This window comes from Phyllobates terribilis, unplaced genomic scaffold, assembly GCF_046119375.1.
Source record: "Phyllobates terribilis strain yellow unplaced genomic scaffold, ASM4611937v1 Scaffold_4__5_contigs__length_816908805, whole genome shotgun sequence".
Taxonomy (NCBI): domain Eukaryota; kingdom Metazoa; phylum Chordata; class Amphibia; order Anura; family Dendrobatidae; genus Phyllobates; species Phyllobates terribilis.
In genome coordinates, this window is record NW_027362764.1 from 802,461,937 (window position 1) to 802,489,921 (window position 27,985).

At 50.9% G+C, this 27,985-nt stretch overlaps 3 protein-coding genes across 7 annotated transcripts in view; 1 reads left to right on the forward strand and 2 right to left on the reverse strand.

Annotated features, from left to right (window-relative positions):
- NAPRT (nicotinate phosphoribosyltransferase) overlaps positions 1-27,985 on the reverse strand; it is a 192,165-nt gene that overhangs the window by 153,113 nt on the left and 11,067 nt on the right. The gene's annotated exons all lie outside the window — the stretch shown is intronic.
- Positions 3,123-6,383, reverse strand: TIGD5 (tigger transposable element derived 5). The gene has a single exon (XM_073680064.1). The coding sequence runs from the start codon at positions 6,135-6,137 to the stop codon at positions 4,494-4,496; it is 1,644 nt and encodes a 547-aa protein (XP_073536165.1). The 5' UTR covers positions 6,138-6,383; the 3' UTR covers positions 3,123-4,493.
- EEF1D (eukaryotic translation elongation factor 1 delta) lies at positions 6,520-27,485 on the forward strand. 5 transcript variants are annotated; one of them, XM_073680069.1, is made up of 9 exons: positions 6,520-6,538; positions 19,524-19,653; positions 20,530-20,601; positions 22,309-22,380; positions 22,969-23,056; positions 23,166-23,275; positions 25,793-26,014; positions 26,226-26,420; positions 27,399-27,485. In XM_073680069.1, the coding sequence occupies exons 2-9, from the start codon at positions 19,528-19,530 to the stop codon at positions 27,435-27,437; spliced, it is 924 nt and encodes a 307-aa protein (XP_073536170.1). In that variant the 5' UTR covers positions 6,520-6,538; positions 19,524-19,527; the 3' UTR covers positions 27,438-27,485. The 5 variants fall into 5 exon arrangements, with proteins under 5 accessions (XP_073536170.1, XP_073536169.1, XP_073536166.1 ...); XM_073680068.1 differs by lacking the exon at positions 6,520-6,538 and adding an exon at positions 6,617-6,772; XM_073680065.1 differs by lacking the exon at positions 6,520-6,538 and adding an exon at positions 15,389-16,016.

The window sequence follows — 27,985 nt, forward strand, 5'->3', positions numbered from 1 at the left end:
TTACCTCACAGATCTGGATATTATCCGTATACTGAGATATTACCTCACAGATCTGGATATTATCTGTACACTGAGATATTACCTCACAGATCTGGATATTATCCGTATACTGAGATATTACCTCACAGATCTGGATATTATCTGTACACTGAGATATTACCTCACAGATCTGGATATTATCCGTATACTGAGATATTACCTCACAGATCTGGATATTATCTGTACACTGAGATATTACCTCACAGATCTGGATATTATCCGTACACTGAGATATTACCTCACAGATCTGGATATTATCCGTACACTGAGATATTACCTCACAGATCTGGATATTATCTGTACACTGAGATATTACCTCACAGATCTGGATATTATCCGTATACTGAGATATTACCTCACAGATCTGGATATTATCCGTACACTGAGATATTACCTCACAGATCTGGATATTATCCGTATACTGAGATATTACCCCACAGATCTGGATATTATCCGTATACTGAGATATTACCTCACAGATCTGGATATTATCTGTACACTGAAATATTACCTCACAGATCTGGATATTATCCGTATACTGAGATATTACCTCACAGATCTGGATATTATCCGTATACTGAGATATTACCTCACAGATCTGGATATTATCTGTACACTGAAATATTACCTCACAGATCTGGATATTATCCGTATACTGAGATATTACCTCACAGATCTGGATATTATCCGTACACTGAGATATTACCTCACAGATCTGGATATTATCCGTATACTGAGATATTACCTCACAGATCTGGATATTATCTGTACACTGAGATATTACATCACAGATCTGGATATTATCCGTATACTGAGATATTACCTCACAGATCTGGATATTATCTGTACACTGAGATATTACCTCACAGATCTGGATATTATCTGTACACTGAGATATTACCTCACAGATCTGGATATTATCTGTACACTGAGATATTACATCACAGATCTGGATATTATCCGTATACTGAGATATTACCTCACAGATCTGGATATTATCCGTATACTGAGATATTACCTCACAGATCTGGATATTATCTGTACACTGAGATATTACCTCACAGATCTGGATATTATCCGTATACTGAGATATTACCTCACAGATCTGGATATTATCCGTACACTGAGATATTACCTCACAGATCTGGATATTATCTGTACACTGAGATATTACCTCACAGATCTGGATATTATCCGTATACTGAGATATTACCTCACAGATCTGGATATTATCTGTACACTGAGATATTACATCACAGATCTGGATATTATCCGTATACTGAGATATTACCTCACAGATCTGGATATTATCCGTATACTGAGATATTACCTCACAGATCTGGATATTATCTGTACACTGAGATATTACCTCACAGATCTGGATATTATCCGTATACTGAGATATTACCTCACAGATCTGGATATTATCTGTACACTGAGATATTACATCACAGATCTGGATATTATCCGTATACTGAGATATTACCTCACAGATCTGGATATTATCCGTATACTGAGATATTACCTCACAGATCTGGATATTATCTGTACACTGAGATATTACCTCACAGATCTGGATATTATCCGTATACTGAGATATTACCTCACAGATCTGGATATTATCCGTACACTGAGATATTACCTCACAGATCTGGATATTATCTGTACACTGAGATATTACCTCACAGATCTGGATATTATCCGTATACTGAGATATTACCTCACAGATCTGGATATTATCTGTACACTGAGATATTACCTCACAGATCTGGATATTATCCGTATACTGAGATATTACCCCACAGATCTGGATATTATCTGTACACTGAGATATTACCTCACAGATCTGGATATTATCCGTATACTGAGATATTACCTCACAGATCTGGATATTATCCGTACACTGAGATATTACCTCACAGATCTGGATATTATCCGTATACTGAGATATTACCTCACAGATCTGGATATTATCTGTACACTGAGATATTACATCACAGATCTGGATATTATCCGTATACTGAGATATTACCTCACAGATCTGGATATTATCTGTACACTGAGATATTACCTCACAGATCTGGATATTATCTGTACACTGAGATATTACCTCACAGATCTGGATATTATCTGTACACTGAGATATTACATCACAGATCTGGATATTATCCGTATACTGAGATATTACCTCACAGATCTGGATATTATCTGTACACTGAGATATTACCTCACAGATCTGGATATTATCTGTACACTGAGATATTACCTCACAGATCTGGATATTATCTGTACACTGAGATATTACCTCACAGATCTGGATATTATCCGTATACTGAGATATTACCTCACAGATCTGGATATTATCTGTACACTGAGATATTACCTCACAGATCTGGATATTATCTGTACACTGAGATATTACCTCACAGATCTGGATATTATCCGTACACTGAGATATTACCTCACAGATCTGGATATTATCTGTATACTGAGATATTACCTCACAGATCTGGATATTATCTGTACACTGAGATATTACCTCACAGATCTGGATATTATCCGTACACTGAGATATTACCTCACAGATCTGGATATTATCCGTATACTGAGATATTACCTCACAGATCTGGATATTATCCGTATACTGAGATATTACCTCACAGATCTGGATATTATCCGTATACTGAGATATTACCTCACAGATCTGGATATTATCCGTACACTGAGATATTACCTCACAGATCTGGATATTATCTGTACACTGAGATATTACCTCACAGATCTGGATATTATCTGTACACTGAGATATTACCCCACAGATCTGGATATTATCTGTATACTGAGATATTACCTCACAGATCTGGATATTATCCGTATACTGAGATATTACCTCACAGATCTGGATATTATCCGTACAATGAGATATTACCTCACAGATCTGGATATTATCCGTATACTGAGATATTACCTCACAGATCTGGATATTATCTGTACACTGAGATATTACATCACAGATCTGGATATTATCCGTATACTGAGATATTACCTCACAGATCTGGATATTATCCGTACACTGAGATATTACCTCACAGATCTGGATATTATCTGTACACTGAGATATTACCTCACAGATCTGGATATTATCCGTATACTGAGATATTACCTCACAGATCTGGATATTATCTGTACACTGAGATATTACCTCACAGATCTGGATATTATCTGTATACTGAGATATTACCTCACAGATCTGAGATATTACCTCACAGAGTTGAGACGTTATCCCACAGATCTGAGACGTTACCCCACAGATCTGAGACGTTACCCCACAGATCTGAGACGTTACCCCACAGATCTGAGACGTTACCCCACAGATCTGAGACGTTACCTCAGAAATCTGAGACATTACCCTACTGATGTGCGATATTACTACACAGACCAAGATATTATTTCACAGATCATAAATTACTTTACTTACCAATCATACCCACAGGCCACGATAATATCCCACACATGAGATATTATCCCACAGAACTAAAGTCCTTCTCTGGCTGAATGAACAATTGTCATGATCCTACAAGATACAGAGTCTAGCCCATATTGCCCATTACATTTTTTCGACCCGGTCATAAATGTTCAATCACTGGGTGACAAACAAATGACAGATTATTCATAGGCGAACGATCTTTCGTCCGACATTCATCTGTAAAAATCAAACATGGCCGACTTAATGTCAAACAATGACGATCTGTGATCGGTCAGCTGAACCGATCATTCAATTTGATAGAAATCTATCATCAGGAAAAGGCCCCCATGCAAATGAAAGTTTATGAAAAGTAAATATTACAACCAAGACAATGGCTTGTCGGTTAGAAACCTAAAAGGGAACGATCGTCTTAGCCGACAGTCATCGGTCATCGGTCGTGGACCGTGGTTGACGGAAGATTGTTCTAAGACTCTTCCCAGAAGGATTGTACGTTTGTGGGTCTGGGAGACATGTAAGGCCAGGCTGAAAGAGTGTAACAAGTAATATGGACTAATGTGTATGTCTGCATCAGCGAAACAACAAACTAATGTGTGTGGGGGGCCTTTAGATATGGCCCCTCACATCAGATATGTTACTTCTGGGCTCTATCCATCAAATATCTCAAGAATTATTTAATTAGATCCCAGAATTTCTAATGACTCTAAAATATATATATACAAAAAGTTAAAATATTTCCCCCCATAAAATGTGACAGAGAAGTCCGCGTTGACAAAACGCGCTGTAATGCAGATGTTCAAGTTACAGAGTACAGCGAAACACGTCAACATGGCGAAACCAAGTGCAATATTTCCTGAGGAGCCACTAGGACACCAGGATGCGTATCACCGGGGAGTATACATCGTATATATCTAGATTCTGCTACGTACAAATATGTTTTTAAGTCTGTGATGTCCGCTAATACCATCAGTTAGGAGCTGCCATAGTTGGCGCCTTTGGTTTCTGATTTAATTTGCTGAAGACATTGTGTCGTGACGATTAATGAACGCAACTGCGCTATTGCTATAGAGGCCACATTCTGTGGCTCCTGAGCTTCAAACCATCGTAAAGCAGTCTCCAGGCCTTGGACAGCCTCACCCATTGATGGGTTTAGGTCATGCTCTATGTTATCATCTTCACTGGCATCTTCGTTGTCACAAGCATTGTCTGCTGTTCGCCTCTCTAAGGATTCCTCTATGGCCAGGATGGGGTCATCAAGGTGCACCCACTCCGCAACATCCTCCGGGGCTAAATGTTTGTAAACCAGAGTGACCAGGTTGGTCAAGTCTGAGAAGACCTTGTTATAGTCATCGCCAACCGTGTCCGCCATGGCGCTGCTCTCAAAAGTAGCTTTGAGACCATAGAGCCAACATTTCTCGATATTTCCGGCCTGTATCATGCTCCAAGCCTGGCCAGAAAGGAAGATCATGTCTTTCAACAGAAAGGACTTGAGGAAATCTGAAGGAGAACCCTCGGCAGACAGCACCAACCGCAGGAGCTCCCGCTTGTAGAGGAGTTTGAAGGACGAGATGACTCCGTGGCCCATGGATGGGACCTTGCTTCTAGTGTTTTTGGAAAGGAACAAGACTCGTATGCTGCCATCGGGGGTCTGAAGCTCCTTACTGGGGGGGCTTCCAGGACACTGGTTGACCAGGAGGACTGCTTTCTGTTGGAGAGAGCACAGTCTCAAATAACGCTTTACCCTGGGTACAAACTCATCAAAAAACCATTGCCGGAGTAGATCTGGAGTCATACATCCGTTTTTACAGAACATGTAGGTGGCCGGCAACCTGACATGATTTTGGTTTCGAAGACTTGATGGATCCCGCAGCTTTCCGACAACTAATGGTCTCAGCTTGTGGTTGCATGTGAGGTTGGCGGCCAAGAAAATGGTCACGCTGTCCTTCACTTTCTGATAGCCCCCCGGCTTATCCGTTACCACATCTTGTGTTTGGTCTGGAAGGAGCTTCCAATATAATCCTGTGATGTTGGCGTGGTAGATCTGTTCATCTCCATAGCCGCCATCATTCGCCGGTGTCTCAGGCCCTTCTTGGTAGACCAGAAGCGGGTCAATATCTGTCGGCCTCATTTCCGGTTCACCATAGATGCGCTGACTGGAGATACCGTGTCTTTTCTGCCAGCGCCAGAACCAGCCGTGGCTTGCCTTAAAGGTGCAGTCCTCTCCGTAGATCTGCTTGGCAAACATCTCGGCCTGGGCTTGGATTATTGGCCCGGACAGAGGAATGCCCTGTTGTCGTAAAGTGAGGAACCACGAGTATACGGCCCGGTCGATCTCTTCTTCGTTGGCGAGACGCATCTTCTTCCGCTGTGTTCCCACATCACCCCCGAGCTGGTCCAGAAACCATCGCAGCTTCTGCTCATCCTTCAGCCACCCTCGTAGGGTTCCCCCTGGCACCCCGAAATCTCTGGAGACGCTGGCCTGACGCTCGCCATTCTTAACTCTCTCTATGGCTTCCAGCTTGTCTTTAATGGAGTACGCCTTACGAAATGCCATCTTCACCAGGGTCTGTGCGCCCTCCGCATTGCCCAGAATCTGCTGTCCCTGGCACGACATGGTGACAGCTGCGGGCACAGAGGAGACGCAGGTCACTCAGTCCAGCTGCTCAGGACCTGCCATGAGTATACTGCCATGCTGAGGAGGGTGCCAGGCTGTGCCCACTGACTTGCCACAGCGCCCTGTGTTTCTTCTTTTGTCTCACCCCTCCTCTCCTCCAGAGCCTAAACTCTGCCCAGTCAGGAAGAGACGCAAATACATCTGCGCATGCGCCGTGCTAACAACCCTGCCGCGCACACTACGCATGCGCTCGAGTTTCAGCTGTCAACTTCTGTCATAGAAGCACGCATGCGCAAGACTACATGTCTTTACTGCGTCTCCGTTGAGGATTTTTTTTTTTTTTTTTACGTCTACGTTAAGGACTCAACCATCCCAGTCATCGGACAGAATAAAGAACAGAGGTAAAATCACCCCCTCAATAATTGGTAGACGCCCCGGTGACATAAGATGAGCGGAGTGATGCCAATAATGTACGAAATTTATAGAGACTGTTGTTTTAGTAGCCGGTTTTCCCATTTCCACCCCACATTGCATAGTGGTACGGTCCAGCCTGTGCGCTGGTTACTAGAGCTGGCAGGTCACGTGGCCCGCTCCTTCCCTCCCGCGCTCTCTTCTGACAAGGCAGCGGCTGCAGCGTGAGTACCGGGCCGGGCTCCGGGGGCTGCTGACCCGGCTGGCGGGGTAGTGGGGGCTGAGTCAGCTACCGGAGTTATAAAGTGGAGACAGAGGAGTGACGAAGCGGCCGCTGAGGAGGGGAGATGGACGGGCCTGTGTACATAGTGTGGGTATGAAGCCGGCTGAGGAGGGGAGATGGCCGGGCCTGTATACATAGTGTGGGTATGAAGCCGGCTGAGGAGGGGAGATGGCCGGGCCTGTGTACATAGTGTGGGTATGAAGCCGGCTGAGGAGGGGAGATGGCCGGGCCTGTATACATAGTGTGTGTATGAAGCCGGCTGAGGAGGGGAGATGGCCGGGCCTGTATACATAGTGTGTGTATGAAGCCGGCTGAGGAGGGGAGATGGCCGGGCCTGTATACATAGTGTGGGTATGAAGCCGGCTGAGGAGGGGAGATGGCCGGGCCTGTGTACATAGTGTGGGTATGAAGCCGGCTGAGGAGGGGAGATGGCCGGGCCTGTATACATAGTGTGTGGATGAAGCCGGCTGAGGAGGGGAGGTGGCCGGGCCTGTGTACATAGTGTGTGGGTATGAAGCCGGCTGAGGAGGGGAGATGGCCGGGCCTGTATACATAGTGTGGGTATGAAGCCGGCTGAGGAGGGGAGATGGCCGGGCCTGTGTACATAGTGTGGGTATGAAGCCGGCTGAGGAGGGGAGATGGCCGGGCCTGTATACATAGTGTGGGTATGAAGCCGGCTGAGGAGGGGAGATGGCCGGGCCTGTGTACATAGTGTGGGTATGAAGCCGGCTGAGGAGGGGAGATGGCCGGGCCTGTGTACATAGTGTGGGTATGAAGCCGGCTGAGGAGGGGAGATGGCCGGGCCTGTGTACATAGTGTGGGTATGAAGCCGGCTGAGGAGGGGAGATGGCCGGGCCTGTGTACATAGTGTGGGTATGAAGCCGGCTGAGGAGGGGAGATGGCCGGGCCTGTATACATAGTGTGGGTATGAAGCCGGCTGAGGAGGGGAGATGGCCGGGCCTGTGTACATAGTGTGGGTATGAAGCCGGCTGAGGAGGGGAGATGGCCGGGCCTGTATACATAGTGTGGGTATGAAGCCGGCTGAGGAGGGGAGATGGCCGGGCCTGTATACATAGTGTGGGTATGAAGCCGGCTGAGGAGGGGAGATGGCCGGGCCTGTGTACATAGTGTGGGTATGAAGCCGGCTGAGGAGGGGAGATGGCCGGGCCTGTGTACATAGTGTGGGTATGAAGCCGGCTGAGGAGGGGAGATGGCCGGGCCTGTGTACATAGTGTGGGTATGAAGCCGGCTGAGGAGGGGAGATGGCCGGGCCTGTATACATAGTGTGGGTATGAAGCCGGCTGAGGAGGGGAGATGGCCGGGCCTGTGTACATAGTGTGGGTATGAAGCCGGCTGAGGAGGGGAGATGGCCGGGCCTGTGTACATAGTGTGGGTATGAAGCCGGCTGAGGAGGGGAGATGGCCGGGCCTGTGTACATAGTGTGTGTATGAAGCCGGCTGAGGAGGGGAGGTGGCCGGGCCTGTGTACATAGTGGGTGGATGAAGCCGGCTGAGGAGGGGAGGTGGCCGGGCCTGTGTACATAGTGTGGGTATGAAGCCGGCTGAGGAGGGGAGATGGCCGGGCCTGTGTACATAGTGTGGGTATGAAGCCGGCTGAGGAGGGGAGATGGCCGGGCCTGTGTACATAGTGTGGGTATGAAGCCGGCTGAGGAGGGGAGATGGCCGGGCCTGTGTACATAGTGTGGGTATGAAGCCGGCTGAGGAGGGGAGATGGCCGGGCCTGTGTACATAGTGTGGGTATGAAGCCGGCTGAGGAGGGGAGGTGGCCGGGCCTGTGTACATAGTGTGGGTATGAAGCCGGCTGAGGAGGGGAGGTGGCCGGGCCTGTGTACATAGTGTGGGTATGAAGCCGGCTGAGGAGGGGAGATGGCCGGGCCTGTGTACATAGTGTGGGTATGAAGCCGGCTGAGGAGGGGAGATGGCCGGGCCTGTATACATAGTGTGGGTATGAAGCCGGCTGAGGAGGGGAGATGGCCGGGCCTGTATACATAGTGTGGGTATGAAACCGGCTGAGGAGGGGAGATGGCCGGGCCTGTGTACATAGTGTGGGTATGAAGCCGGCTGAGGAGGGAAGGTGGCCGGGCCTGTGTACATAGTGTGTGTATGAAGCCGGCTGAGGAGGGGAGGTGGCCGGGCCTGTGTACATAGTGTGTGTATGAAGCCGGCTGAGGAGGGGAGGTGGCCGGGCCTGTATACATAGTGTGTGGATGAAGCCGGCTGAGGAGGGGAGGTGGCCGGGCCTGTATACATAGTGTGTGGATGAAGCCGGCTGAGGAGGGGAGGTGGCCGGGCCTGTGTACATAGTGTGTGTATGAAGCCGGCTGAGGAGGGGAGATGGCCGGGCCTGTGTACATAGTGTGGGTATGAAGCCGGCTGAGGAGGGGAGATGGCCGGGCCTGTGTACATAGTGTGGGTATGAAGCTGGCTGAGGAGAGGAGGTGGCTGGGCCTGTGTACATAGTGTGGGTATGAAGCCGGCTGAGGAGAGGAGGTGGCTGGGCCTGTGTACATAGTGTGGGTATGAAGCCGGCTGAGGAGGGGAGGTGGCCGGGCCTGTGTACATAGTGTGTGTATGAAGCCGGCTGAGGAGGGGAGATGGCCGGGCCTGTGTACATAGTGTGTGTATGAAGCCGGCTAAGGAGGGGAGATGGCCGGTCCTGTGTACATAGTGTGTGGATGAAGCCGGCTGGGGAGATGGCCGGGCCTGTATACATAGTGTGTGTGTATATGAAGCCGGCTGAGGAGAGGAGGTGGCCGGGCCTGTGTGTATATGAAGCCGGCTGAGGAGAGGAGGTGGCCGGGCCTATTTACATAGTGTGGGTATGAAGCCGGCTGAGGAGGGGAGGTGGCCGGGCCTGTGTACATAGTGTGTGTATGAAGCCGGCTGAGGAGGGGAGGTGGCCGGGCCTGTGTACATAGCGTGTGGATGAAGCCGGCTGAGGAGGGGAGGTGGCCGGGCCTGTGTACATAGTGTGTGTATGAAGCCGGCTGAGGAGGGGAGATGGCCGGGCCTGTGTACATAGTGTGTGTATGAAGCCGGCTAAGGAGGGGAGATGGCCGGTCCTGTGTACATAGTGTGTGGATGAAGCCGGCTGGGGAGATGGCCGGGCCTGTATACATAGTGTGTGTGTATATGAAGCCGGCTGAGGAGAGGAGGTGGCCGGGCCTGTGTACATAGTGTGTGTGTATATGAAGCCGGCTGAGGAGAGGAGGTGGCCGGGCCTATTTACATAGTGTGGGTATGAAGCCGGCTGAGGAGGGGAGGTGGCCGGGCCTGTGTACATAGCGTGTGTATGAAGCCGGCTGAGGAGGGGAGGTGGCCGGGCCTGTGTACATAGCGTGTGGATGAAGTCGGCTGAGGAGGGGAGGTGGCCGGGCCTGTGTACATAGCGTGTGGATGAAGCCGGCTGAGGAGGGGAGGTGGCCGGGCCTGTGTACATAGCGTGTGGATGAAGCCGGCTGAGGAGGGGAGGTGGCCGGGCCTGTGTACATAGCGTGTGGATGAAGCCGGCTGAGGAGGGGAGGTGGCCGGGCCTGTGTACATAGTGTGGGTATGAAGCCGGCTGAGGAGGGGAGGTGGCCGGGCCTGTGTACATAGTGTGTGGATGAAGCCGGCTGAGGAGGGGAGATGGCCGGGCCTGTATACATAGTTTGGGTATGCAGCCGGCTGAGGAGGGGAGGTGGCCGGGCCTGTGTACATAGTGTGTGGGTATGCAGCCGGCTGAGGAGGGGAGGTGGCCGGGCCTGTGTACATAGTGTGTGGGTATGCAGCCGGCTGAGGAGGGAAGGTGGCCGGGCCCGTGTACATAGTGTGTGGGTATGAAGCCGGCTGAGGAGGGGAGATGGCCGGGCCTGTGTACATAATGTGTGTGTATATGAAGCCGGCTGAGGAGAGGAGGTGGCCGGGCCTGTGTACATAGTGTGTGTGTATATGAAGCCGGCTGAGGAGAGGAGGTGGCCGGGCCTGTGTACATAGTGTGGGTATGAAGTCGGCTGAGGAGGGGAGGTGGCTGGGCCTGTGTACATAGTGTGGGTATGAAGCCGGCTGAGGAGGGGAGGTGGCCGGGCCTGTGTACATAGTGTGGGTATGAAGTCGGCTGAGGAGGGGAGGTGGCCGGGCCTGTTTACATAGTGTGGGTTTGAAGCCGGCTGAGGAGGGGAGGTGGCCGGGCCTGTTTACATAGTGTGGGTATGCAGCCGGCTGAGGAGTGGAGATGGCCGGGCCTGTGTACATAGTGTGTGGATGAAGCCGGCTGAGGAGGGGAGATGGCCGGGCCTGTGTACATAGTGTGTGGATGAAGCCGGCTGAGGAGGGGAGATGGCCGGGCCTGTGTACATAGCGTGTGTATGAAGCCGGCTGAAGAGGGGAGATGGCCGGGCCTGTGTACATAGCGTGTGGATGAAGCCGGCTGAGGAGGGGAGGTGGCCGGGCCTGTGTACATAGTGTGGGTATGAAGCCGGCTAAGGAGGGGAGGTGGCCGGGCCTGTGTACATAGTGTGTGGGTATGCAGCCGGCTGAGGAGGGGAGGTGGCCGGGCCTGTTTACATAGTGTGGGTTTGAAGCCGGCTGAGGAGGGGAGGTGGCCGGGCCTGTGTGTGTACATAGTGTGTGGATGAAGCTGGCTGAGGAGGGGAGATGGCCGGGCCGTATATCTATCTCTTCATCCATCAGAGCCGGCTAGATGCTGCAGTCAGTCATCGGCCTGGCAGCTGTCAGTGAGCGCCACCCTGGCAACAACTGCATGTGGGGAGGGTGACGAGGTATTGGGCCCCGTACACATGTGACGTCTGGATGAATACAAGACCTGTGTGCACGAGGCCCAAGATTCTTGTTAATGCTCATCATATCCATAGAAAACCTGCCCTTAAAGGGGTGATCCGCTCCTGCACGACACCTTTAAATGCCCTCAGATGGCTGCATTAAATAAAATAAGTATATTCTTACTTCCTGCGCCGTTTGTCTGCACCGAGCTCCGTGTGATGTGACAGCTGAGCGGATAAGCAGCGCCTGTGCAGGGAATACACTCCTTCCTGATATTGGACGTGTCTGGTCCCTGTGTGTGATCCTGGCTCAGGAGCGGAGCCTGCCCCATTCCTGCTAGATGCCGGCCGTGTAGCTTAGCCATCATCAATCGGTGATCTAAGCTCCGCTCGCGGCTTTTGCTGCTGTCAGTCTCTTGACTACCTTATAGAAAGGTGACAGTATGGGGCACACTGCTTCCCCCCTGCTTCTCAATTAGTGATGGGCAGTTCGGCTCTTTTTGATGATATGGCTCTTCTGGCTCCGCTCACCAAATAGAGCCGGCTCTTTTGGATCCTAAATGGATCCCTATTAAATGTGTTCACCATAGATGAAAAGCATAATTAAGATGATGCCGAAACTCTGCGTTACGGCCGCAGATAATTGCAATTTTACACCCATTTTCCGCAATTTTACGCCCCACAGCCTGGAGATGGATACAGCCTGATACCGCCCTCCATGTGTGCAGTGTGTGATTGCGTCTCCTGTCAGTCATGGGGGGGGGGGGGTACGATATGGGGGCAGACTATGGATACAGCACCAAGCATGTATATAGCTTATAGTACAGGTATACAGCCGGATATAGGGGGTGCTATACCGGGCAGGGCTGCTGCTGCTGTTTTTCTTATCTGTATCCACAATCTGTATAGTATAAATAGCGGCCACGATTCCTATGTTATAGTAAATCCTCGTGTTTCTGTTACTTCTCCTGGAAATGTAGGAATAAATTGCGTGGTGGGCGTCACAGGTTAGGGGGGATGGGGTGTCCTTCTGTTCGATCAGTGCTGAAAAGTGAAATGGCATTAGTGTAGTCATAGATTTCCAGGAGGAATAACAGAGGGACAGCACGATGCAGACTTGCTTGGGAACCTACTCAGAAATGACTTGCTGTCCTCGGCGGCTTAGTACTTGTCCTCACTTTCCTGCGCTCTGATGTGTAGAGGAGTGAGGGGCTTGGCACTCTGGTATCGGCCCCCCACGGTCCTCGTCCTGATGGGTCGCATTGTTACAAGGAGTCGTCCGTATGAAGAAATATCTATAACGTGTAGGAGATTGAGAGAGATATGTTCTCTTTGTTGTGGGTTTCGTCCTCAGTGACTGTCCTGTTCCCCAGGTCGCGCTGTCTTCTAACCTTGCTGCTTTCTCTTTCCTGCTGACTCGGCTGCGCAGTTCTCCTGCGGTACATAGTGAGTATGCACACCCTAGTCTGCTCCATCTGCATGTCTGCACCATCTCCCCATCCATTGCTCCATCCGTCTCTCCATCCTACTGTTCTTTCTTTCAGTCATTTCTGGAGGGTTTAGTGAGACAGATGTTTAGTAACGGGAATGCAAGAAGTGTACGGATATATAGCAGAGAACGGCGCTCTGCCGAGGTTACGGTCTGTTTTAGCTGCCCTCTACTGGGTTATTATAGGAAGTTTTACTTATAAGGACTTGTGCCAGAATCTCATATGTCCTGTCCACAGGATCAGCAAGTGTCTGATCGCCAGAGATCGGCGTTCAATGTTCTCGCCTCCTGATGCAGAAGAGAGCCATGCTGGAGATCCCATTAAAGTTATTATTGCCTAAACCTGTGTACAGTACATGCAGTGTTGGTGTACTCACCGATCGCCATCTTCACCCGTTCTCAGCGCCGCTCCTCTTCTAGGTCACGTGACTGCGATTCTGAATTGCCGGCTACGGACCATTTTTCTGATGCTCCATACATTATAGAAGCCGCCTTTGGCTCATACACAGATCCCGGTGTTAGCCGGCAGGTCAGAGTATTCATCACGTGATTTAGAAGAGGAGTAGCACTGGGAAGATGGTGATAACCACGTAGACATTTCCACAGGTTTAGACAATACAAAGTTTCAGGAAAGTGCAGAATAGCCACAGATTGCCCGTCTTGCGGCCGCTGCCTACATGTAACCGTGGGCTAGCTGACATTGCAGATCGTTAGATCGGAATTCCCTGAGTCCCAGTCTAAATGTAGGAGGTCACTGAGATCTAGAAGCAGATCTGCCCGGGTGTCAGAAGATGCATCGGGGTGTCAGATCACACCATGAGGACGAGAGGGATCTATAGTGTGAAGTGCTCGCATCAGATGTTGTCTGGGATCATCCACCGCATCCGGCCACACAGATCGTCATTTCCCTTCTCCCTGTGCATCTGTCTGGCTGACCCTGACCTCTCCTCTCCTCTCTTCCTTCAGAGCTCTGTAGTTTCCATTGCATGTGTCTATCTGCACCACCACTACTACCCCTACCGGAAAGGCACAACCATCGAGTGGAACTGCTACTGCTCCCAGCTTACATATTATACGAGGAGCCTATTTATTGCCCAGTCACGGCCCATACACCGTATTGGCTGCTGACCACGATGGAAGCAGATGTCATTGGGGCGTCCTCCAGGGTGCAGCTGTTAAGTTGTGGTGCATCCCGTATCGGTGGCGCACTGTTGGTGACATCGCCTGTCGCTTCATCCAGTTCCTCTTGATGGTTGTCAGATTAACGGCAGCGGGTCCTAATTCTTGATTTTCTGTAGTAAGGCCGGGACATTAATTGTCCACTCCACCCGCTCAGACTACTACTCCACCGTGCTGAATTCGGCTCCACCTCCCCCCTGGTCTGCTATTGTTTTTTTTTTTTTTTTTTGCAGCAGGAGGTGGAAGCGCGTTCAGGCTCCATCTGCTGATCATTGCATGATATGGCTTCGTAGAAATGTGGTCTTACCAGAGAAGACCCCTCAGATCCTCACCCTCTAACGCTCTGCCGGGCGATGGCTCAGGTACCACTCCTGCCCAGCGATTCTTTTATAAGCTGCCAATGGAGGGGTCTCTTACTTTTGCATTAAGTCGTAGTTTTCTGCCCCTGATGGCCTGTAATGAGCTGGTCCTCGTCATAGGGATGAGCAGCTTCCAGTGACATGTCTGGTCAGTCTGAGCCTCCATGGCCGCCCGTCCTTACCCCTCTGGCCCTCAGGGTCTTCTCTGGTAAACACCCTTTGTCTCTTGTGCATTTCTATTCGGCGTTACAGCTCTTGTTGTCTTTTAATGCTGCTGGACGGTGAAGATGAGGACGAGGAAGCACCAGAGCCCAGCCGAGTCCAGCTGGGTGGACAAACTCAAGTGTGAGGACGGTGCCAAGCTCGTGGGTGAAACCCAGACAACCCCAAACCCTAAAAAGAGCGAAGCAACAAACGGCAACCAGTCCGAACCCTCAGAGAACTCCCTGACCACCGACCAGAAGAAAGTCAACGTCAAAAAGCAGAAAAAGAGGCGAAGGTCCCCACGAAACAAAACCTCTCTGAAGACTGACGCGGCGCTCCTCGGCATGATGGCAGACGCCGTATGGTTGGATAAGTACGTCTATGATGACGCTGAATGTTATTTCCACGCCAGGCTGGCCTCGGAGCAGAACCACCCGCCTTCAACCAAGGCAGCTGCCAGTAAAAAACACAAGAACAGTGTCACGGGCGGCTGCTGCCACTCCAGTACGGTGGCATGCCACCACGTCAGCAAAGGCATCTGGGTCAACAAGTTCAACTTTGAGGATGCAGAGAGCCACTTTGTCATGCGGTTTTCCTCCCCGCTCGCTCCTCGTGTGCTAAACCTCAACCTGCTCTCTCCTGACCGCACGGCTCCGAAAACGCCCGACGAAGGATACTCAAGTGCCACCCCCACCCCGGCCGCTGTGCCCAATCCACTGACTGTAAACGCCATAACATCGGACCCCACTGTGAACGGGAAGCCCCACTGGGCCGGGCTGCAGAGCCTGCTGACCGAAGTGTGGCTGGACAAGTCTCTGTATGACCAGGCGGAGACACGGTACTATGAGCACGTGGCACAAGCCAAACCCAACCCCAATGCCTGGAGCCACTACACGGGCAAAAGGGCTAAAAAGGACAAATGGAGCCGCAAATCTACTGGGAAGCAGAGGAAAGAGCTGGCCAGTATCCCGGAGGAGGCCGCGCTGTATTACCCCACGTACTACCTGCACACCGACAGCGAGAGGATATGGCTGGACAAGGGCGCGTACGACCAGGCTGAAGAAGACTTCTACTCCACCCGAAGCCATAGGACCACCGACGCCGTGAAATACTACAAGTCACCATCTGTAGCCAAACGCCCCAGGGCTGTAAAAAGCAGACACAGTGGCAAGAAGTAGGAGCCTAGTATATATCCTTATGTAGTAATGTCACGTTGTGTACGCTAATGTCAGTGTGTCAAGATCTCGGGAAGGGGATTATTCCATTGTTGGATGCCCTCCTCGCCTGGGACCCCCGCTCCTGTCACAGAGACGCCTCACAGCTTCTGAATCTGCTTTGTGTTTCACTTCTTTACCTTCTTATCTGTCACTGAATGGAAACCTTCTAAATACCCATTCCAATGCTGCGGTTTTGCAGCACACACCTTTCTCGTTGAGATGGTTTGTTGCAGCGTGTCAGTGACACCTGGTTGAGATGAGCTGCGCCGCGGACGTCTGGAACCTGGCATGTATGGCCGTACCTAGTCCAGTTGTCAGGATCGGGCACCGGAAAGTGCTACGTCCACAGCGCTCCTCGCTGGAGGACCCCTTTAATCCACAATTTTGCTTTTAAAGGTGGACGGTACGAAGGAGGCATTAATATTAGAGGAGGATCCGTTTCCTTCCCCTATCTATTACTCATCTTTACAATGGGGTCTGATCGTCAGTCCGGGGATGGGGGGAACCGTTCTGCTGCCATGCGCTGTGATCACAGGATTAGGAGGATTGTCAGTCTGGGGATGGGGGGAGCCGTACTGCTGCCCTGCGCTGTGATCACAGGATTAGGAGGATTGTTAGTCCGGGGATGGGGGGAACCGTTCTGCTGCCCTGCGCTGTGATCACAGGATTAGGAGGATTGTTAGTCCAGGGATGGGGGGAACCGTACTGCTGCCCTGCGCTGTGATCACAGGATTAGGAGGATTGTTAGTCCAGGGATGGGGGGAACCGTACTGCTGCCCTGCGCTGTGATCACAGGATTAGGAGGATTGTTAGTCCGGGGATGGGGGGAGCCGTACTGCTGCCCTGCGCTGTGATCACAGGATTAGGAGGATTGTTAGTCCGGGGACGGGGGGGAACCGTTCTGCTGCCCTGCGCTGTGATCACAGGATTAGGAGGACTGTCAGTCTGGGGATTGGGGGAACCATACTGCTGCCCTGCACTGTGATCACAGGATTAGGAGGACTGTCAGTCTGGGGATGGGGGGAGCTGTACTGCTGCCCTGCGCTGTGATCACAGGATTAGGAGGACTGTCAGTCTGGGGATTGGGGGAACCGTACTGCTGCCCCGCGCTGTGATCACAGGATTAGGAGGATTGTCAGTCTGGGGATGGGGGGAGCCGTACTGCTGCCCTGCGCTGTGATCACAGGATTAGGAGGATTGTTAGTCCAGGGATGGGGGGAACCGTACTGCTGCCCTGCGCTGTGATCACAGGATTAGGAGGATTGTTAGTCCAGGGATGGGGGGAACCGTACTGCTGCCCTGCGCTGTGATCACAGGATTAGGAGGATTGTTAGTCCGGGGATGGGGGGAGCCGTACTGCTGCCCTGCGCTGTGATCACAGGATTAGGAGGATTGTTAGTCCGGGGACGGGGGGGAACCGTTCTGCTGCCCTGCGCTGTGATCACAGGATTAGGAGGACTGTCAGTCTGGGGATTGGGGGAACCATACTGCTGCCCTGCACTGTGATCACAGGATTAGGAGGACTGTCAGTCTGGGGATGGGGGGAGCTGTACTGCTGCCCTGCGCTGTGATCACAGGATTAGGAGGACTGTCAGTCTGGGGATTGGGGGAACCGTACTGCTGCCCCGCGCTGTGATCACAGGATTAGGAGGATTGTCAGTCTGGGGATGGGGGGAGCCGTACTGCTGCCCTGCGCTGTGATCACAGGATTAGGAGGATTGGCAGTCTGGGGATGGGGGGAGCTGTGCTGCTGCCCTGTGCTGTGATCACAGGATTAGGAGGACTGTCAGTCTGGGAATGGGGGGAGCTGTGCTGCTGCCCTGCGCTGTGATCACAGGATTAGGAGGACTGGCAGTCTGGGGATGGGGGGAGCCGTGGTGCTGCCCTGTGCTGTGATCACAGGATTAGGAGGACTGGCAGTCTGGGGATGGGGGGAGCCGTGGTGCTGCCCTGCGCTGTGATCACAGGAGTAGGAGGACTGGCAGTCTGGGGATGGGGGGAGCTGTGCTGCTGCCCTGCGCTGTGATCACAGGAGTAGGAGGACTGGCAGTCTGGGGATTGGGGGAGCTGTGCTGCTGCCCTGCGCTGTGATCACAGGAGTAGGAGGACTGTCAGTCTGGGGATTGGGGGAGCCGTGCTGCTGCCCTGCGCTGTGATCACAGGATTAGGAGGACTGTCAGTCTGGGGATGGGGAGAGCCGTGCTGCTGCCCTGCGCTGTGATCACAGGATTAGGAGGACTGGCAGTCTGGGGATTGGGGGAGCCGTACTGCTGCCCTGCGCTGTGATCACAGGAGTAGGAGGACTGGCAGTCTGGGGATGGGGGGAGCTGTGCTGCTGCCCTGTGCTGTGATCACAGGATTAGGAGGACTGTCAGTCTGGGAATGGGGGGAGCTGTGCTGCTGCCCTGCGCTGTGATCACAGGATTAGGAGGACTGGCAGTCTGGGGATGGGGGGAGCCGTGGTGCTGCCCTGCGCTGTGATCACAGGATTAGGAGGACTGGCAGTCTGGGGATGGGGGGAGCCGTGGTGCTGCCCTGCGCTGTGATCACAGGAGTAGGAGGACTGGCAGTCTGGGGATGGGGGGAGCCGTGCTGCTGCCCTGCGCTGTGATCACAGGAGTAGGAGGACTGTCAGTCTGGGGATTGGGGGAGCTGTGCTGCTGCCCTGCGCTGTGATCACAGGAGTAGGAGGACTGTCAGTCTGGGGATTAAAGGAGCTGTGCTGCTGCCCTGCGCTGTGATCACAGGATTAGGAGGACTGTCAGTCTGGGGATGGGGAGAGCCGTGCTGCTGCCCTGCGCTGTGATCACAGGATTAGGAGGACTGGCAGTCTGGGGATTGGGGGAGCCGTACTGCTGCCCTGCGCTGTGATCACAGGAGTAGGAGGACTGGCAGTCTGGGGATTGGGGGAGCCGTGCTGCTGCCCTGCGCTGTGATCACAGGAGTAGGAGGACTGGCAGTCTGGGGATTGGGGGAGCCGTGCTGCTGCCCTGCGCTGTGATCACAGGATTAGGAGGATTTTAGCCAGTGGACTTAGTTTCCATTCACTGACAGTTAGCAGAGGGTTTTGAAAATAGAATTGAAACACAAAATAGATAAAGATGGCAGATGTTTACATATGGCTGACAAGCCTGTTTTATGAAGTATTTCAGGGCAACCACCTTGTTCATTCCTTGCCCTTGTTACCAGAGGTACAGTCCCTTTAAGAGCTTCCATATTCCCCTGGGACAGGAGAGGAGAAGGAAATGAACCAGGACAGGGGTGGGGGTTGTAGTTAATGACGTACCCTCCGGAGCTGCATGCATCCCTGTACCAGTGTCACAAAGGATCCCTAGCGTCGGACCCTCCTCTACGGTCTCACATCGTGGATGAGACTGCTAGAGCCTCCTGCACACACGGCGTCGGCCCGGTGCCGTTGCTTCGCCCTCACGTTGCTCTCATACTTGTTGTGGTGTATCTTGCAGAGACATGGCGGCTTCATTCCTGAGCACAGACAAGATCTGGTTCGATAAGTACAAGTACGACGACGCCGAGAAGCAGTATTACGAGCAAATGACCCAGAAGTCTGCAGCCGACTGCCAGAACCAAACACAGGTGAGCACCGGGGCAGGGGCCCATATCACCACGTGCATGGAGGATACATGTTCTCCAACCATCATGTCACCCTTGTGTGAAAGTAATGGCACCCTCCCCCCCCCAGGTCGCTGGGAGCAGCAGTACGTGAGCTGCAGGTTTCAGGTCCCGCTGCAGCATCGGGTATAACCCCCATCCTCCACATGCTCCTGCCGACGTCTTGGCTCACTGTCCTATTGATGATTCGGCAGCAGTGGATCCATTATGGCAGCTGGATTCTGGTAGCAGAGGGGGCAGTTACTTTTTCACATGGGTGGTGTGGTTGTTGGATGCATGGGGGACGTCTTGTGGGGGCCTGAATGACTGACTAAAATTGCAAATGAAAGGGGACTCCAATCTTGCATTTCCTTAATCTGGTCCGGCCTGGACTTGTGAGTGGAGGGCGCTCGCCCCGATGATTTCCTTGTCTTCCTCGCTTTTCAAGATCTCTGCTTGCTGCCAGAAACATTCCTAAGGCGGAAAATCCTTCCTGTCCTAAATGTGGCCAGAAAACCAATCCGATTATTAGACAGCAAGCAGAGATGTAGAAAATAGTGTCTGGCTGATCCCCGTGTACTGTGCATGGTGCGGGGACCCCCATACGCCGGACCCCACAGATGGCTGTATGTACGGAGTGCCCTGTGGCCGCTTCTCCCCCTTCCGGCTGCTTCTCTTCCCCTTTGGCCGCTTGTCTCCTGCTCTGTGGTGGTGGTGGTCGCCCCGGATCTGTACCCTCGCCCCGGTCCGGACGCTGCCTGCTGTTTCTTCCCTCCCGTCGGCTCGATCTTCCCCTCAGTGATTGCTGCCGTCGCTGGTATCATGTAAATGTGTGTGTGGTTCTTTGTGCACGGCCTACAGGATGACGGAGCGAGCACAATCCTCAGGGACATTGCCAGAGCCAGGGAGAATATCCAGAAATCGCTGGCCGGAGTGAGTACCCGCAGGCGGTGCTGCCGTCCCATACCCCAGAGGCGGCTGCCGTCCTCTACCCTCCTCCTGTGTGTGCTAATAACCCTTGTGTGCCGAGATCTGCCGTCCGCCATCACTAACACCGATGTGTCTCATCCATCTCCAGTGTCCTGCCAGTGTTTATGGGAGAACTCTGAGCAAAACTCAAAGCGATGCCCCCCCCCCCCCGACCTGCCATCTGCTGCAGGGGTCCAGAGATGGTGGCCATTCCTCATCCATTAGAGGAGCAGGCCATGCTGCATGTTCACACGGATGAGATTTTATCCCGGCCCGTCCACACTCTGCCGGAAAAACCCTCCGCAGAAATTCTCCATCAGATTCTGACCACGAGGCTGTGGACCAGGGTGAAACCTGGGCACTTCCACACACGGCGTGGTGAAACTTTTGCTGATGTGGATTTTCTGCTGTGGGAAGTCCCCTATGAATGCACCTGTAGGGTTATGTTCACACAGCGGTTTTTATGTAGATTTTTGAAGAGTATCTGCTGCAAAATCCACATCAGAAATCGCTTTGCCTTCTTGCTGAATAAGCCTCATATTAATGGAGGTGAATGCTCCTTGCTCCATTCAGCGAGTTTGGATTTTGAAAACCTTTTCAGGGGTGGGGAAAAAAAAAGTGACATCGCATTGATGCAGATTTCTCGTGGAAAGTTGTCCTTGAGGAAGAATTGACAGTGCGAGAATGAGATTTTATAACATGCCGGTACTGGATGACACCACAGGAAATCCTTCTGCGTATCTGCCCTGTGTGAACATACCCACAGGGGGCGCAGTGCCACCCACCCCCGATGCTGCAGCCGGACCTTCTGTCGCTTCCAGGCAATTTTCTAACTTTTTTTTTTTTCTGTTTTTGAGTTTTGTTCTGATTTTTTTCCTATTCTGTGTAAGTTCAGTAATGCTGCGCCCCCTACAGATCTGCCTGACTGCTCCCCTGATGATGATGGAGCCGGGGGTGCACAGTAACAGGATAAATGCACCGCACAGCAGAGCCTGCTTCTGGATAGCAGCACAGACCGGTCGCGGTCCAGACGGCTTGTATCTGTACACGGCTTGTATCTGTACACGGCCTGTATACGGCCGCTGTGTAGGAGCAGAGTCGCCCCCTGCAGGCCGTATACACTCTTACTGTGCACACTCATGGATCCGCACCTCTGTAGAATTATATGTGCATTTTACTGCCAAACTTCCATATTCCTCCATATCACACGCATCATTATTTTGCAGCTCTGATTTTTCAGTTGCATGATATTTTATACTCTGCTCACATCCCAAGCTGCAGTCAGTTATTACATTGCATATAGAATAAATGTTTACACCCCAGTATTGGTGCAGCTCTGGATGTGACCGGAGTATAGGATCTGATCCATAGTAAAGCAGCAGATCTCGGCGTCATTATTGTAGATATAACCTGTCGCGAGGCCACATTATATACAGGGGGTGTGGGGGTCCGCTTGACTGTTTGCTAACTTTTGGGACCGGCGTGTAGGGAATGATGGCTGACCTTTTTAGTGTCCAGTGCTGCCAGTCCCACTTCCTGTGCACGACCTCCATTAATCCTCCCGGCCCTTCCTCTGCATGGCTGCTCCTGTCTCTCCTTCCCCCTCTTGCCTGCGTCCCCGGTGTCCCGTGTCCAGTCATTAAACGAATCCACATTTCTCCCCCTTTCTAGCTGAGGACAGTCCTGCATAGTCCTAAGGAAGGCCAGGCTCCCCCTCCCCTGAGCCAAACAGGGTCCCATACTGTAAGTCTAATCCCCCCCCCCCCCCCCTTGTGGGGTTTAGGGTTAGGTACTGCAGACATTACACCTGTCCTTTATGTGGGCAGCAGCTGCATCAAGTCTGCTCGAGTCACAGCCAGAACTGCACTCGCACCTCTGCCGAGTCACAGCCAGAACTGCACTCGCACCACTGCCGAGGACTGCAGAGAAGAGGCGAGCCTGTCCAGGCTGTGAATGCGATTGTATTACATAGAGCGGAGTTACTTTCTTTTTGTGCTATAGCAGAATACAAGGCTGATATAAGGGGGTCTCCCGCCCCATATCGAGGTTCACCTGCAGTCTTACGGCCCCCCCAGTCTGCATGTCCGCCTCTTGGCTGCTGGGACTCTGCTCTTTCTTGGAGTCGGGCTCTCGCCTCTGGCTGCACTAAAGTGTTCTCCATCTGCTCACCCCTTGCTCATCTTATGGGGCCGCAGCCTGGTGTATTATACCCTTCCCCCCACTGCTGATCATCACATCTCAGCCCATATCCATTTACCATATGTCGGGGTCTATTACGTTTTGTCCATTGTTTTTGCAGGTTTTAATCTTTCCTCTTGGTTACTTTTGCAGAGTGCGGCCGCCCAGAACAGCGGAGAGAGCAGCGAGGTCCTGTCACGGGTCGCCAGCCTAGAACATGAGAACCAGAACCTGCACAAAGGTGTGTGACCGGGAACTGGGGGCGTTGGGCTCTGTGCGGAGGTCACAGCCGGAGACCACCTTTGTCCTGTTTCTCGTGTATTGATGCACCCTCGTTTCCTTTGTTTTAGTGGTAAGGGACCTCCAGTCGGCCATCTCCAAACTGGAAAACCGGATCAGTGCACTGGAGAAGTCTGCTCCCTCCAAAGCAGCGGCCCCCCTACCTCCGTCTGTGTGCAAGGTATATGGGGCTTATAGGGGAGATTCATCACAGTAGTGTTCAACAATACTAGCAGTCCACTATGACTGACCAGATTAATCCCTGTTTTTGGTATAAATTCTATCACCACATGTCAAACAATTTAACAGTTGGTGCAGTAGATTATAAGAAGACCCCCAGACTCCGCATTCATGATCTACAGGTTTCTGAGTCTGTGTATGTGAATAAATAATTGCACAGGGGGGTGTTCACAATAATAGCAGTGTGGAGATCAATCAGTGAGGTCAATCATTCTGTGAAGAAACGGGTGTGAATCAGGTGGCCCTTATTTAAGGGTGAAGCAGCACATGTTGTACATGCATTTCTCCTTGAAAGCCTGAGAAATATGGGTCGTTCCAGACATTATTCAGAAGAACAGCGTACTTTGATTAAACAGTTGATTGGAGAGGGTTAAACTTATAAAGAAGTGCAGAGAATGATCGGCTGATCAGCTAAAATGATCTCCAATGCTTCAAAATGGAAGAGAGATGTGGAAGAAAACGGGAGACTACCATTCAAATGGATGGAAGAATAGCCAGAATGGCAAAGGCTCAGCCAAGGATCAGCTCCAGGATGATCACAGACAGTCTCCAGTTACCTGTGAGGACTGTGACAGTTAGAAGACGCCTGTGTGAAGCTAATCTCTTAGCAAGTAGTCCCCGCAAAGTCCCACTGTGAAAAAAAAAACAAACCAAAAAAAAAAACCATGTACCGAAGCGAATACAAATTGCCAAAGAACACATCAACTGGCCTAAAGAGAAATGGAGAAACATTTTGTGGACTGATGAAAGTAAAATTGTTCTTTTGGGGTCCAAGGGCCGCAGACAATTCGTCAGACGACCCCCAAACTCTGCATTCAAGCCACAGTACACTCTGAAGACAGTGAAGCATGGTGGAAGCATCATGATATGGACATGTTTCTGTTACTATGGTGCTGGACCTATTTACCGCATACCAGGGATCATGGACCAGTTTGCATATATTAAAATACTTGAAGAGGTCATGTTGCCTTACGCTGCAGAGGATATGCCCTTGAAATGGGTGTTTCAGCAGGACAACGACCCTAAACACACCAGTAAACAAGCAACATCTTGGTTCCACTCCAACAAGATTGAGGTTATGGAGTGGCCGCCCAATCCCCTGAGCTTAAAACTTGTGGGGGGGACATCAAAAATGCCTTTTCTGAGGCAATGGCAAAAAATTGTGGGATGTAGTGAAGCCTCCTGGGCTGTAATAACAGCTGACAGGGGCCAGAAGTTGGTTGACTCGATGCAACATAGATGTGAAGCGGTTCTAAAAAAAACTGTGGTTATAAAACTAAATATTAGGTTATTGATTCAGAGGAATGCTAAATCCTCAAAAAAGGCAAATGCAGACACTGCTATTTTCTAGGACAGCCCAATGTTCATTTTTTATTTTCCGTAAAGTAGTTAAAATTATCTACATTTCTTCATGTTTTGAATTAGAAAACAGCGAGCGACGTCCCCAATGCTGGAAATAAAAATCTAATAGAAAGATTTTGTGCTTAACTTATGTTTTTGAACACACTGCTATTATTTTGAACACTACTGTACCTGCAGACGTATCCTGAGCACACAGCCGCCCCCATGGCCGGTCTCACATTAACCCCTCCCTGGCATAGGAATAGTCCTATCAGAGGCAGGCGGCTGTAATACGCCAGCGAGCGGTGCTAGCTCTGATCGCTGCTGCCATCTGCGACGGGTTTAACCCCTTAGCGCTGTGTGACGGATATATACGTTGTGGGGCTGAGCTGTGCCCGCTCCACACAGGGCAGATGCCAACTAGATTACACAGCCGACACCTTATTCATCCAAGACGGATGTTTTATTCTCAAAAGTCTCTATTCCCAGGTAAATCTGAATCCAGTGAGGGACACGATCTTACATCACTGAGAGGAGGCGACACTTGGTGCTTATAAGTTTCTATGGGGAGGGGGGGGGTGAAGAGCTCAAAAATACAACTCTTACCTCAAAAATAAAGCCCTGATACAACGATGTCCACAGAAGAAATGGGTAAAGGGGTATTTCCATCTCAGAGATCCTATCCCAATATGTAGTAGGTGTAATATTAGCAAACACCTTCACTTAGAAATGTTGTATAGTTCCCCTGATTAGCTATGTTGCTTACCTAATGTGCTGGTATTGTTGTAACTTAGGTATCCATGGTTACGACAAAGAACTTCACTATACGAGTGTTACTAATCATGGATATAGTGACAGTCAATCAGAAGAACTATACTACATTTGTAATTGGCGGTATTTGCTAATATTATTATTATTATTATTATTATTATTATTATTATTATTACACCTACAACATATTGGGATGGGAATACCCCTTTTAAAGGCTAAATAAAAACACAAAATGAAAGTTGGGTTAAAGGGGACCTCTGCTCTGATTCCGACTGAGTAAAATCTGCAGCGACTTCTACACAGGATCCCGGTGCGCATATATAAGTATTATATATATTTTCCATAGCTTCCTGCCCTGAGACCGGCACCTGCTCGCCCGCCTGCTGCAGCCCCACAACCCAAGGCAGAAGAGGACGATGATGACGATATCGACCTGTTTGGTAGCGACGAAGAGGAAGATGCAGAAGCCGCCAGGATCAGAGAGGAGAGGTTGCAGCAGTATGCAGAAAAGAAATCCAAAAAGCCCGGACTCATCGCCAAGTCCTCCATCTTGTTGGATGTGAAGCCGGTGAGTGGTGGACGGCGGCGGCAGCAAAAGCTTCCAGTGCTGCAGAATCTGTAGTGTGAAGGGGAAAATTTGTATGAAAACTTCTGGCAAGATCGCAACGTGCGACACGTAACAGGCACATTGTGATCCTGCTGTGAAGCTTCATCCTTCCTAAGGCCGCATGGTGCTCCTGTCCCACCACAAACTATAACCCCTGTTATGTTCTCCACAGTGGGATGATGAGACTGACATGGCGAAGCTGGAGGAATGTGTGCGCACCGTGCAGATGGACGGCCTGCTCTGGGGGTCCTCCAAGCTGGTGCCCGTGGGCTACGGCATCAAGAAGCTCCAGATCCAGTGTGTGGTGGAGGACGACAAGGTCGGCACGGACATGCTGGAGGAGGAGATCACAAAGTTCGAGGACTATGTAAGTGCTGCAGGGCTGTGGTGCACATACTGCAGTCTCTGCGAGACCCTCCCAGCCTACAGGCCCGTCACATATATAAAGCGCTGACCACTGGGACCCCACTAATCCTGAGAACGTGGCTCTGTAATGCCCTGTTTGAACAGAGCAGGACCACACCTGTCATTCTCCATGGAGCGGTGGGAGACTGCTGCGTTCCCATACAGAATGAATGGAGGATTGTAAGACCCTCTGTTGTCGGGATTGGTGGGGGTTACCAGCGTGCCGACCATCCTTCTACGTTTATCACCAAACCTTCCGAGAGGTGATAAGTTTTAATAATGAGAATAACTCTTTCACTGCTGATGAGATTGACCTAACCAAACAAGGCAAAGACCCGGCACCTTTATACACCGAAGCAGCCTACAATCGAGATACATGCAAGGATCAGCTGAGACACTTGGCCCTTTTGGTACCTGGTGCTTCTCATAGGAAAGTCAGGCAGAGAATAAAGTCCATATAAGAAAAAAATAGCACTCACCGGTCCTAAAATGTAAACTTTATTCCATCATAGTTAAAAACTGGAAACAGCGGAGTATGTGAAGCACATGTCAGGACGGCGGCTGTATCGTGCAAATTGCTGTCCTGCGGATCCGTTTTCTGGACCTGTAGAAGGGCATTTTGCACGATATGGCCTTCGTCCTGACGTGATTCACATACCTAAAAACTGGAAACAGCAGAGTATGATGGACTAAAGCTTACTCTTTAGGACGGGTAAGCGCTCTCTCTTTTTTCCTATATGGACTTTATTAATGAGATTAAGCCCCCCTATGACCTGACCAGCTTTGTTCCTCTAATTATCGCCATGTAGTATTACACGCAGCTTGTGCCGGAGTTCAGGGAACGTTGACTGGAGTATGACAGCTGTCAGGATTATTAGTCGATGTGAACACAATGGTATCTGCTTCCTTCTGCCAATCTATTGGCCTCTTCTGTCCTCAGGTGCAGAGCGTGGACATTGCCGCCTTTAACAAGATTTAAGCCGGAGCGTGCCGACTGGTGTCAATAAAGAGCAGCTTGTGTCCTCTGCCCCGCGTCCGCCTCTTCTGTCTTGTAGGGAAATCGCAGCTTCAGGTTTTGTAACAGGATCACGTGGTCGTGTAATCCGCCTCCTTCGGACACAGGAATCTGCATCCCCTACCCCTCTGATTACATCTTGTAGTCACCCATCAGCACCACTATGACCTGGTGTCATCTACCTCCACACGTGGCCGTGTACGGGCTGGGTACACTGGCAGCAATAGGGACAAGATTTTACCAAATTTTATCCAGATGCCTATGAGAAAATTTTTAGCATAATTTTCCTGCTGCTGTGGATTTTAAAGTTGTGACACCTTGTGGGTTAAGTATAAAAATCAGTGGGAGTTCTGTAGATGGTCATTCACGAAGATGTAGATTATTATGCACCTTTGGCATCGGTAACAATCCCAAAATGAAGGAAGACTTGGAAGCCTTTAAAGAGACCAGGATGGATGAACACAGCACTTAAACACTTGCTAAAACGGAAAAAAGAAATGTATATTAAATGG

Excerpts from the sequence above, each read along its gene's own strand:
- TIGD5 (XM_073680064.1), bottom strand. The coding sequence starts at position 6,137 with ATGTCGTGCCAGGGACAGCAGATTCTGGGCAATGCGGAGGGCGCACAG.
- EEF1D (XM_073680065.1), top strand. The coding sequence starts at position 15,427 with ATGCGGTTTTCCTCCCCGCTCGCTCCTCGTGTGCTAAACCTCAACCTG. Across the intron at positions 22,381-22,968 it reads GCCAAACAGGGTCCCATACT|AGTGCGGCCGCCCAGAACAG; the intron begins GTAAGTCTAATC and ends TTACTTTTGCAG. Across the intron at positions 23,276-25,792 it reads TACCTCCGTCTGTGTGCAAG|CTTCCTGCCCTGAGACCGGC; the intron begins GTATATGGGGCT and ends TATTTTCCATAG.